The sequence below is a fragment of the Empidonax traillii genome, unplaced genomic scaffold (genome assembly GCF_003031625.1).
Source record: "Empidonax traillii isolate 1590-97213 ecotype Southwest subspecies unplaced genomic scaffold, ASM303162v1 scaffold543:size1229247, whole genome shotgun sequence".
NCBI lineage: Eukaryota > Metazoa > Chordata > Aves > Passeriformes > Tyrannidae > Empidonax > Empidonax traillii.
In genome coordinates this window covers 764,259-776,405 of record NW_020955736.1, presented here as the reverse complement: position 1 = coordinate 776,405, position 12,147 = coordinate 764,259, and the positions used below count along the sequence as shown (strand labels likewise).

Genomic DNA, 12,147 nt, shown 5'->3' with positions numbered 1-12,147 from the left:
TGAGATGCTCAAACAAGGATTAAGGCCAGGTTGGAAAAGGCAAAGAGCAGAATCTCCAATTTCCTAGGTTACAGGCAATAGGAATCTACCAGTACTGCTCCTCCATCTGCTTCCCACAGGATGGTAGTGTTTTGTGCAAAATGATCCTTGTTTTAAAGAATATCCACAGCTTGGGGACGCAAGGAACATTTCCCTGTTCCTTCATGAGGAAAAGGTCACACAGAAGTGCTGGGTTTGATGTTGGATTTGGATGGTCTACAAATAAGTCAGACTGAACAGGAGTGTCAGCCCACACTTCTCTTAAGACCTCTTCAATTTTATCTAATTTTGTCCTTTTTGTACCATCTTCCTCAACCCCATCCAAATACTTCCGTGTGCACATTGATGGGCACATTTTGTAGTCTTCTGAAACATCAGAGGAATCATAAAAACCATAATGTTCTCTTTAATTCTACACTTTTTTTTTTTTTTGTGAGCATTATGCTAAAGAGCATATAATGTATAACATAGGGGTTGGACTTGATGATCTTGGAGGTCTTTTCCAACCCAATCTATTCTATGATTCTATGATTCTATAAATGTATAATGTAAAATATAATGTACAAAGTCTTGAGGCAAATCCTCCAATCTGTTTTAGCTTCTTGCAAAGCATTGCACAGTCATATTGTGCAAACTTGATTAAGTATCTTGGCACCTTGTCCAGTCAAGTTCTTCTCATTTAATGGTTGATACACATAGGTGTATGTACATACTACTATCTATGGTCCTGTTCAAGTATTTATCTTGAACCTCCAAATTTTTCAACAGTCCTAAGATTTTTCCAGTACAGTACAACACTAATGCTGTAATCTTCTGAATTTAATATGACTTTTTTTAGTATGCCACTTTTATTTACACATCTAGAAGGTGGAAGTTTTGTCCATGTGCAGGAAAGTCCTGCAAGTTTATGTACCTCCTTCCTAGTGATGATTTCATCCCCTAATGATACTTTCCAGAATATCTAATCTGGGAATCTAATGCAGCGATTTGTAAATATTAAGGTGCAAATATGCACAAATACCTTTTTACTCTCACTTGGTACAACTAGAAACCTGTTATATACATGTTACACAAACCAGATTGACTGGAAGAAGCTTAACTAAGTCTCCTGTGCAGAAGTAACTTAAAGACATAACTTTTATGTCCTTAAAAGCAATTTGAAGATTTGAGGTGTTATGTAATCCCATATTACAATTATTATTATTATTATTGCTGATCACAGCTCAAAACCTGAGTCGCTGTGGGACAGCAGAGCTTATCATCAGCAATCTCAAGGCACAGCAGGGCAAGAAAAGTCACTATTTGGAAATGTTTCTATTTCACAAATCTGTTTAGTTTTTTTTTTTTTAAATCTTACATGGGACAGAATAATTCTTGTTCTGAATGCAACTGGAATCAAAAAATATTCTTCTTCATTCAGAGTTCAGGCACTGCTCCATGGAGGGATTGCTGATTAGAAAAAAAGCATTTCCACTTTCTTGTAAGGAAACCAAAAAATATTTGCAATTTAATAAATCTGCTTGTCTGGAGAGCTCCGGAGGCCACAGAATAGCCTATTTTGGGAACATTTAAGTATATACACAAATGCAGAGTCTGGCTCCAGATGGACCCAGCTTGTTCAATTTTGACTATGTTTGAAGTCCCCATTCTCTGCTGACACTCTGTAGTAGCTATAACTTGATTGTCTACTTTTAAAGTCATGACATCAAAAGAAGAGGAATCACGCTGCTGTGAAAAAGAAATCTTAGTGGGAAATTCAAGGAATTTCCGAAGCCAAACTCCTGGATGAAGACAAGGGTTGCACCCACATATGTGTCAAGAGTTGAACAAGTCAGAGGACCAAGGGAAGACAAGGTCAGAGAAAACAGATATTAACGAGTTCTGAAAGGAGAATGGAGACTTTACAAGAGTTTTGGACAATTATAACTTTCAGAACATCCAAATGCATTTCCAACTCCCTGCAAGGGATTGTTGGAACAGTATTTGGATGGATAGATGGATGGATGGATAGGCAGCCTGCCTGGAAACTTGGTCTGTATTTATAAAGAGCTGGCACTTATGTATTATGTGCCAAAAGGGAGTCTAGATTTTGGTTATTATCCAGCCTCTGAGAAATTCTGCACTTTGTGAATATAGTGTTGTTTTGATGGGAGAGAAAATAGTAATTCAGCAGAACTCTGCCGCCTCCCAGACTTATGTTGAATGAATTTGATGGCCACTGTCATGGACAGAACTACATTTTTAAGAAACCACATTCTAAGCAAACCATATCTTTGACTACAGAGTGGGAAGAAACTCAAGGCAACTGCAAATATATCTCTAAAAACTTAATGGAGCTGCAAATGATGACATAATATCATGTAACAGAGTAAAATCAAAGTTCTTCAGCTCTGTGTTTTTCAGCAGATGAGCTACAGTTGCAAATCTGGCATTTATTTTAAAAAACAGAAGTATAAAAAACAACAGCACAAACTAGATGACTTTTAAGAGCAGTTTCAGGGAGTTTTAACTTAGTTTAGCAATGCCCCGCTTTCCTTTTTAACAATAACCCATAAAATACTGTTAGTGTTGAGAGGATCCTGCTCCAGTTAAAACATGGAAATCTCATGTCACTCACACACTGAGAGATGTCAGTCAAAAGAGAATTTAATCACCTTCTTTATGCTGTATGTTTAGCAAGGCAATGTTCTGGGACTATTAAAAGTCCTCTTTGACTCTTCAGTACACTAAATCACTGTCTGTCATGACCTGACCAACAGTAACATTAAAAGACAGGACAGGAATTACTGAAAATACCCCACCTGGAGCACAGAAATACGAAACGTATTTCATTCTCACTCAAGTGATTGCTTAGATACTCTCATCAACTTTGCAATTCTGTTAGCATTATATTAATGAAAGAAGACTGTAATTAATCTTGATAAAAATTTGATTTTAGAGAACCTGTTTGCTTTAAGTTCATTACTGTCCATGGACATAGTAAAATGTGCCAGCAGTGTGCCCTTGCAGCTAAGAAGGCCAATAGGGCTTCAATAGGCAAAGAAATGCCATCAGATCTCAGGAGACAATCCTGCCCCTCTACTCAGCACTAGTGAGGCCTTACTTGTAGGGCCATGTCCAGTTCTGGGCTCCTCAGTACAAGAGACACATACTGGACAGTCCAGCAAAGGACCATGAAGATGACAAAGGGACTGGAGCATCTCTCCTAGGAGGAGAAGTTGAGAGAGTTGGTGCTGTTCAGCCTGGAGAAGGCTCAGAGTGATCTCATCAGGGTATATAAATACCTGAAGGGAGGGTGCGAAGCAGATGGAGCCAGGCCTTTTCCGTGGTGCTCAGTGTCAGAACCAGTCTCCCTCCCAACATGAGGAAACGTGTTCTTACTGTGAGGATGACTGACACTTGCCCAGAGAGCATGAGAAGTCTCTACCTTTGGAAATATTCAGAAGTCATCTGGACAAGACCCTGGGCAAACAGTTCTAGGTGGCCCTACCTGGCAGGGAGCTGGACCAGACAACTGCCAGAGGCTCCTTCCGAACTCAATCATTCTGGGATTTTGAACTCTTACACATCATTACCAAGCTGAGCTTACAAACAATGACCACTGATCATCTGCACCTTGGTACCATTTATGTCACCCCAGAAAATCACCACTATCCTAAGGAAAACACAGTAGGACGCATATACAATGCTAACACTTCCATGCTAACCTAACTCTCCTACAAGAAACAGGAGACTTCCTTCTCCACAAATTTAAGCACACGTATTGATATATACGTATATACATGTACACAGACACACTATACAATTTTATGTAAAATATTATATATGTAATTTTTATAAACTATTTATCTATCCACCTTTCTGTATGTATGGGTACAAAAATAAGGGTGGGTTTCCTAAGATGTACAGACCATGTGTACAGACCATGCTGGTGCAAGACAGAGAACTGAAAATAGGTTTTCTGGAGTCTTCATCACAGAACATCCTTTAATTAAGTTTACTAGAATTCAAAATGCTAGGTTGCACTTTGAATTTAAACACTCCCTACCCCCCCAGTATTCATGTCTAAAACTAGGTACACTCACAGAATTGCAGGTCAAGCTGAAACCCCTTTGAAAATTCAGCCTTTTGTGAAGAAAAAGTTGATAGTTATTGACAAAATGTTGTACTCTGCCTTGTTACTATTCATGATTAAGGAAAGTAAATATTGTCTGAGGCCTAATGAGAATTCCAATGCAATAAAGTCAAGTGTGAAAGGTGCAATCAATAAGTGATGATGCAACAGTATTCGTCTGTAGTTTTGTTATTGTTTAGTTCATGCTATTTGCTGATGCTTGAAAATGAAGTGTTAAGAAATTAGTGCTACAAGGATTAACATTCAGATTTTATTTCTGATATTGTTATGTTTCTACAGTCATTACACTCTGAACACTAATTAGCATCTGCTTTCTTTTCCCACCAGTTAAGGACTGCAAACCGAAGAACGACAGAACAAAAATACTACGGAAACAAACATCAGCAGTATCCATGAACATCCACAAATTAAAACCTGTGATGTCCATGGTTACTTTTGCACTTCAGGAGTAAGAACTGCAATGAAGTATGTATGAAGTACTGTGTGATGAAGTATTGTATTTTCCTCCTTTTTTGTCTTAGCAATTATGCTTCAAAATATATCAAGTTTATGAAGAGAGTATCCTTCCAAATGTGTAACAATCTCAGACCCCAAGCTGGAACATTTATGTCCTACGTATGTCAGGGCTATCCACCAAGGCTTCAGTTTTGGATTTGCAACAAGTCTCAAATATAAGGAAGCAACCTGCCCTACAAAGCCGTCAAGGACTAAATCTCAGTTACTCAGTTATTTCTGTGAGGAAACCAATCTCCTCTAGTCCTTCATCCGACTGATTAATTCCTCTCTGTCCGGACTCAGCTGGATTGGCAGGCACACAGACATTGGTCTCTGTCACTGTGCCATGGCATGGGAAACTGGCACCTTGTGTCAGAAACTGAAGGGATGAGTTTCTCTCTTCCCTGCAGGCACGTTGTGCAACCGACAATTTGTGCTGGCACATCATGTAGCCTGAAGATATTGAAATTATGTTTGAATATTATTTGCAACTCTGTATTTTTTGAAGAAGTCATGCAAAAATCTGGCTATGAGAACTTCAGTGGATCTTCACTGAATATGTTCACAATTAACATCCTCATGGTTCTGAATATTCTGCTTTACTAATTCCCCTGGCACTTAATCTTATAGAGCAAGACTTAGGACATGGGTAGAAAACAAAGGTTGATTCTGTTCTAAAATATTAGTTTATGTGTCTGTGTTAAGGTGTTGTGGCTTTTGAAGTCAGCTGGGAGTATTTGGCATAAATCCTATCCACAGGGAAACTACAAGCCAAATCAGATGACTCCCAAACCTCCTGTTGACTGGGTATGGTAAAACACCCCATGCATTTCACACAGCAGCTCTACAGTTCTTCGTACATTGCTAAAAGTAATAATTATTTGGAACTTTATTTATGTCTCTCATAATGTGACAATGTTATAAATTCAGTAAGTAAATGGATGATGTAACTAAAGTTAACATTCATATTTAACAGAATATAACCCATCAAACCAAGAAGACTCTCTAATCTAGGCAAAAGTTTTCTTACAAGTAGTTTCAATGGAATTAGGTAGAAATTACCTGTAATGCTGTAAGGAGAATGACATATCTGTTTTATATCGTGGTTCTTGTTATCAAAGGGTATTTTTTGCAGAGCCATGGAAATGACTCGACTCTTTCAGTCATGTAACTGAGATCTCTTGACCTATTGCAAATGAGACAACATACTAGCAGTGCCTTTAACTTCTGGTATCTTATTTGTTTACCTCTGTTTAGAAATAGCTGAGTACAAAACCCAGTTCTGCATGAACAAAGTATACAATGGCCCAAACAGCCAAATGAAAGATAATTACGTGAAATAAAACATGATGTTTCAAATCAGCTCCCTAACAAAGTCTAAAAATATAAGAAAGCCTATCATATTAACCGGCAAAAACTGCTCTATCACTTGAGGGATAGCTGCGTAATTATTCAAACCTGAACAAGACTGGATTGTCAAGTGAAATTTAATTTAGAGTATTTCAGGATAATGAGATAGATCTCAAGGCCACTAGCAGTGGCTCTTATATGGCCAAGGTTCTTCAAGAAGGAGAGAGGATACTTAAATGAAACTTGTAGGGAACTAGTTTGAACTTGTATTTTTGAATATCTTAGTACTCTCTCCTAGTTTCCATTTGTTCCTGGAGAGAAAGGTGTCTACCACGTAAAGACTGTGAAATCAGCCAGGCTCTCAAGACTGAAATCCCTGAGGGCAAAAATTAAAACATAAAATAATTAGAAAATTGAGCCACACTGAAACCCATAGAGTTTATATTAGGAATCTTTTCCTAGTGAGATTTTAAGGTCTGGTTCAGCACCCAGTTCTCTCCTCTTTCCTGATTCTTTCTCTCTTACTCAAAAACAACCAAATCTTCTCTGATTTCAGGTTTGTCAAGAAGAATTGTAGCTTTAGATGTAAGGGCTTTTAAGATTAGAAACAGAGGAAGGAATTACTTTTTCTCTATAAAATAAGTCCTACTTATGAGACATTTGCATATTCATGCTTCATTATCTTACATTTGTTTGCTTTTAACCACTATGGGAATAACTCAATAGCTGATGGTCAGATAGAAGCCACCTAATCCCTGGAAAAACAGTTTCTAACCTGCAGTTTATAAGGTACAGTAAGGCAAATATGTCAAGAGTTGCCATGGATTAGAAATACTGCTTGTTTTAATATTCTCCTTATGATCCTCCTCCTCAGCACAGAGGTTTCCAAACACAGGACCAGACCTAGGTCTGGCATACCGGGTATACTTCAGTGAGGAACTCTCCTCTGCACCCTAATGAACACCTCCTGGGCCAACTGGTCTCTGTGGTGCTCCGACTAGACTAGACTAGACCAGGGTTTACAGCAGGTTAAGCAAAAATGCTAACCAAGAATTTGTAAATCAAATATTAAAAGACCGATTAAATATTTTACTTAGGCTCTGATTTGAAGTTTACTTCACCTGCCAGCCAGAGATCTGCTGAAGGTTAATTGATGGAGGAAGAGTAAATAACAGCTGATGCTGCTGGCCCTAAGTATGCGAGGCATTTAGGAGTATTCCCAAGCTAAAGTGTGCAGTCACTGACGTGCTCATTTGTCTCACTAGGTTAGTGTCACTAGGGCTCAGATAGGTGATCAAATTACCGCCGTGAAAGTGGTTTAAGCTTATGTGTTTTCCCTTGTATTGTATATTTGCACATGTCCCCAGTGACACCAAGTAATCCTTTAAATTGTGTTAATTTGATCAGGCATCCAAGTAACCAGAGCAGCAAATTGGGATAGGTGGCTATGGAAAGTGGAGATGATGCCTTGTAGAAGACAAATAACTTCTGTGGAGGAGAGGGACATCCAATAGAACCACTACTGCTCAGTCTACCAAGATTAGGGTATAAATCTCTCCCCTTTCTCCTTCTAAAAAATCAAGTGTTTTTAACTTATAAACATGACCTGACAAATTGATTTTGTGGATTTTGTCTTTCCCTTTTTAATTTTTTTAAAGTGAAAGAATTAATTAAACTCTTATAAAGCAATTGTTGGTCAATTTTTGACTACCTGACTGGGGTGGTATCACTTTAAGCCCATCCATAGCTAAAGAAAAATTCAGAATCTCACCATCCAGCAAGAGCCCTCATCTTATCTGGGGGTTGGAGTTGAAAATTTAAAACCAATCCAAATATTTAGTTTTAGGAAAGGACTGATGAGCTTGTTTCTGAGCTCCTTTTCAAGAGAAGTTTGGTAAGAATTTGCACAGACCAAAGTTCAATTTATGTAATGAGCAGGAAGAGTTATTGGACTAATCATTTTTAATAGAGATTCCTTGTCTTTAATACAGAGCTACACAATAGAACTTAATAGCTTGTGGCAAATACATAATTTACACATGGATTGTGTCTGAATACAAATGTATACATAAAAGATCACGGACTTAATGAAGGTGCGGGTTTTTTTACAAAATCAATTTAATTGATTTTGCTGATAGGCCCACATTTATATTTTCGTAAGCTCCATTTCGCTTTCCTGCACATGTGGCCTAGTCGTGATTTGCAAGGGAGGAAGGGAAAACTCTGAAAATGCAATTAGAAACCCGGCACACAGAGCGCAGGGAGTTTTGAAGTGTCTGGGGTAAGACACTCGGAAATAACACTCCACCGTGACCCAGTGGTGGGGCTCATTTACAAACTACTCATCGGAAAAGGTCAACCTCCCAGAACGCTCATGACTATTCAGGGTGTTTTGCAGCATTTGAGCCCAGTGAAGCTGGTAATGAAGTTTTCCCCTTAATGCTGAGTGCGTCTGTGTTGTTCAGCTGCAGTCAGTGGGTTACTTGTGTTTGGCTTGGGCTCCTACCAGAGCAGGGAGAAGACAAGGGCAGAAGAAGGTGGCCAGTGTTGTGGCTGATGCACAACTGCAGCCAGGAGGACAAAGGTCAGATGGAAACACAGAGTGTGTTTCAAAGGGAGTGTCACGGGATGATAGTTGCTTTACCCTTGGGAGCACCAGCTTATCGGACAGGCCTGAAAGCTGCTTTTCACTACAAAATACGCCCACAGCTCATCCTCCCTCTTGTTAACACGCTGCTTTTTGTCATCAGTAACTCACAAAAGCTCTGCATTTTAGAGAAGCACAGAGGCAGTCGCTGGGGCAGGGCTGGCAGGCCCAAAGAGCGGCGGGGACGCCGAGGCTCTGCCGCCGCCTGCCCCCACCGCGCGCCCTGTGGGGCCAAGCCGGCCCGCCTTACCTTTGGGGTGCCAGGGGTCCGTGAACTCGTACTTCCCCACGCCGATTGTCCGCAGCATCTGCACCCCGTTGGTGTTGTCCGGGCCGCCCGCCGCCGCCGTCGCCGCCGCGTTGGGGGGCAGCGGGGCGGCCGCCTGCCCGTTGGTGGCGGGCGCGGTGCTGGGCAGGGCGGCCGAGGGCAGGGCTGGCGGTGGCGGCGGCAGCATGGGGCAGGCCAGGTGGCCATTGCCCACCGCCCCGGGGCCCGGGTGGGCCACTGGGCCCACGCCGCTCATGGAGGACATGCTGAGGGGTTGGCTGTTGGTGTACAAGGGCTGGCTCTGGAGGTTGACCACCATGTTGCTGAGGGGCTGGGAGGGCTGCGGCTGGAGCTGGTAGTGGGTCGGCATCAGCGGGAGCTGGGGGGTGACGTGCGGAGGGAGGGAGGGTGTGACTCCGATGACGGGGGCCTGGACGTTGGCGGCGGGGCTGAAGGTGGGCGGCTGTGTCATCCCGTAGGAGTGCGTGATCAGGGCGGGCTGGCTGCCCGCTGCCACCGTGGTCACCCAGGGCGCTGCACCTGCGGCACGAAGGGAAGGCCGGCAATAGCGATGGGCTCGGCACGGGGCACAACACAAATAAACACCCCCAGCCTTCCCCTCCCGCACCCGCGCCCACCGCCGAACCGTGCCGACGCGCCCCGCTGCACAACACCTGAAGCAGTTCAGGGTCTGGAGCCGTTCCCAAGCAGTAAGTGCATAAAATTGCTGCAGCGATGTGAGCGCAATTGTTAAAATACTCGTCAGTTGACATGCAGTATGTTTGTGGTTTTATGTATTTTGCACTTTATGCAGCTTAAGCGCACACTTCCAAGAAAATTAACCTCTTTTCCCGCTGCGCTTTCACGGCTCCCTGACAAACACTCTGTGTGTATAATAATGGTGCTCCAGCCACTACAAAGACATTGTAATTAGGCGTCTGGCATAGTAGCACAATGTATGATATGTGTCTGGAAGCTGGAAATCATTTCAGGTAGTTCTGGACATAAAAGAGGTCTTAAAGTATTACAGAGTGACTTTTCCTCTAGTGAAGGCAGAGAAGCAAAAAAAAAACACCACACTCTAATGAACTTGCAGCATCTTAATACATTCATATTAGCCCCAGCACACAAGAAACTTGAGGGGTCTTTACAATGAGAGAAAATCCCTGCTAAAGAATAAAGAAAGGGCTCACAATGAAGTCTAATTTACAGAGGTAAATGGAGATAGTGCATTGAATTTGCTTCGAACGATTTTCCCTGGTAGAATTACAAATAAGATTAGAAATGTACCTGGGTTTTCATTCTCCCTCATCTGTTTAGATGGAGGCTCATCAGTGTCCCAGGGCGTGGACTGATTGATGGGTGTCTGTCCCCATCTGACGCTCGTTGCAAGTCCTTGAGGCTGATTTTCAGTCTTGGAAATGCAAGGTGGCTACCAGAGAGAAAGAAAAATACAGAATAAAAATGTTTTGACTGCTGGGATTAATTACAGTTCCTCAAAGCTAGTAGCTTGCTTGTTTGTTACTTTCCAAGAGGATATCCTAAGATCTTTAAATGTCATTCATTTGGGGGCTGGACTAGACTATGTCCACAGGTCCATTCCAACTCTAAAAATTATGTGATCCTCCTCCAGGCTTGCATGATATATCCACATGGAAACACAATATAGTTGACAAAAATACTTCTGGATATTTAATAGATCTGTCATAAAAAAAAACCAAAAACAAACCTCAACAAACTAGTATTTTCAGAAATAAGTTGCTTCATTTGCGATGTAAATAAACCCCCCCAGCGACAACCCAGATATGGTAATTTCCATTCAGTCAAAGCTACATAAAATGGGAAAATCCTCTGTTTGTTCAATGCCTTCCGAAAAGAGTGAGTTTTGTTTAGCAGGAGCCAGAACAAGAGAGACTTATTTACAACTGTAGGACAAATTACTGTAGAACAGTAAAGAGAAGTATTAGTATTTACTGTCTGTCAACCCTTAAAATTGAATGCCAATAAAAAAAAAGGCAGCATAACATCACTGGCTGCTAAAGTGGGTATGTTGGCAGGTCTTCAGAGAGCTTAAAATAACTGTAAAGTCTGGGAAGGATTGGGGCTGAATAATCATCAAAGGGGATATGATCTGAAAGAGATCTCTTGATGAAGGAACTATCACATGGATTTAAATGCTACGCAAGCCCCCCTGCTGCAGTTTTAGGGGATCTTCCCAAACAACCATTCCTTTGCCGAGAAAAGGCCTGTCAAAAACCAGGGTGCTCCAACTGGTCTCATTTACTTATGTCTGCAGCGTATTTCTTTGCTGAAAGATTAAAAGTTTTTTTGTTTTGTTTTGTTTTTACCGGTGTCAGAACCCCTAAACCAAGCAAACGGAACCAGCTGCCTGTTGCTGAATGAGTATTGAGGACTGAAGCCATAAAGAACAGGAGACCAGTCTGAGCGATTGCTTGTTTGCCTTACATCTGGGAAGTAATTTAACTCAGAGATGAGGGCACAGCAGCTCCATAAATGCCCTGGGTCACACAGTACCAATGAAATCTCTGTCAACACCAGCAGCCTTTTCCCCCATGACGAGTACCTCAATCACCCCATGAAAGGAAGTCATTAGCAGACCCATTTATGCCCTCTGCAAATACATGCACACCTTTCCCAAGCCCATCGGTCATTCCTCCTGTCTTTAAATCCTCTGGAGGTGCCTGCTTCCTCCTGCCCTCCCTTCTTCCCACACTAGCACCAGGGATCCAATGCTCCAATACTCCCTTCCTTTGTCCGAAGAGCCTCTGACATCTCCTGACACCCACACCCTTTTCCCCAGACCTTTAACTGGTCTCCTGGGCTCCAGGAGTCAGGAGTTTTGGGGGCAAACCTTGATGGACGTCAGGGTTTTGCTGTGCTGCACTCTTTGCTCCCAGAAGCCACAATGGGGATACTTACTCCCCTAGAAATGCTATTCTTTGCTAAATGTAGATGCTCACAAGGAAATGTGATTATTTTTTTCCTATGGAATCTTGAAGCTAGATAGATGTTTTTCAAAGCACATCAATTTATTCTTTTCCTTAGTTTGGGGGTTCTGTAGTTTGTGTTTTTTTTTTTCCCTTCCATTTTTTTGGTGGTGGTGGGGTTGTTGGGTTTTTTTTGAGTGTGTTTTTTTGTGTTTGACTGTGTGTGCGTTTTTCTTTTTTTTAATTTAATTTCTTCAGATTTTCT

General features: G+C 41.6%; 1 protein-coding gene and 1 long non-coding RNA gene across 7 annotated transcripts in view; one reads left to right on the top strand and one right to left on the bottom strand.

Moving 5' to 3' along the window:
• Positions 1-12,147, bottom strand: part of KLHL29 (kelch like family member 29) — a 391,804-nt gene that overhangs the window by 128,120 nt on the left and 251,537 nt on the right. For all 6 annotated transcript variants that reach the window (XM_027897467.1, XM_027897468.1, XM_027897464.1 and 3 more), the window contains 2 exons: positions 10,225-10,366; positions 8,917-9,474 (listed from right to left, as the gene is read on the bottom strand). In XM_027897467.1, coding sequence (XP_027753268.1) covers positions 8,917-9,474; positions 10,225-10,366 — 700 coding nt within the window. The remainder of the gene's footprint in view (positions 1-8,916; positions 9,475-10,224; positions 10,367-12,147) is intronic.
• On the top strand, positions 9,159-10,318 carry LOC114064438. The gene is made up of 3 exons (XR_003572755.1): positions 9,159-9,241; positions 9,414-9,644; positions 10,255-10,318. It is a non-coding gene; the product is annotated as an uncharacterized LOC114064438 (long non-coding RNA).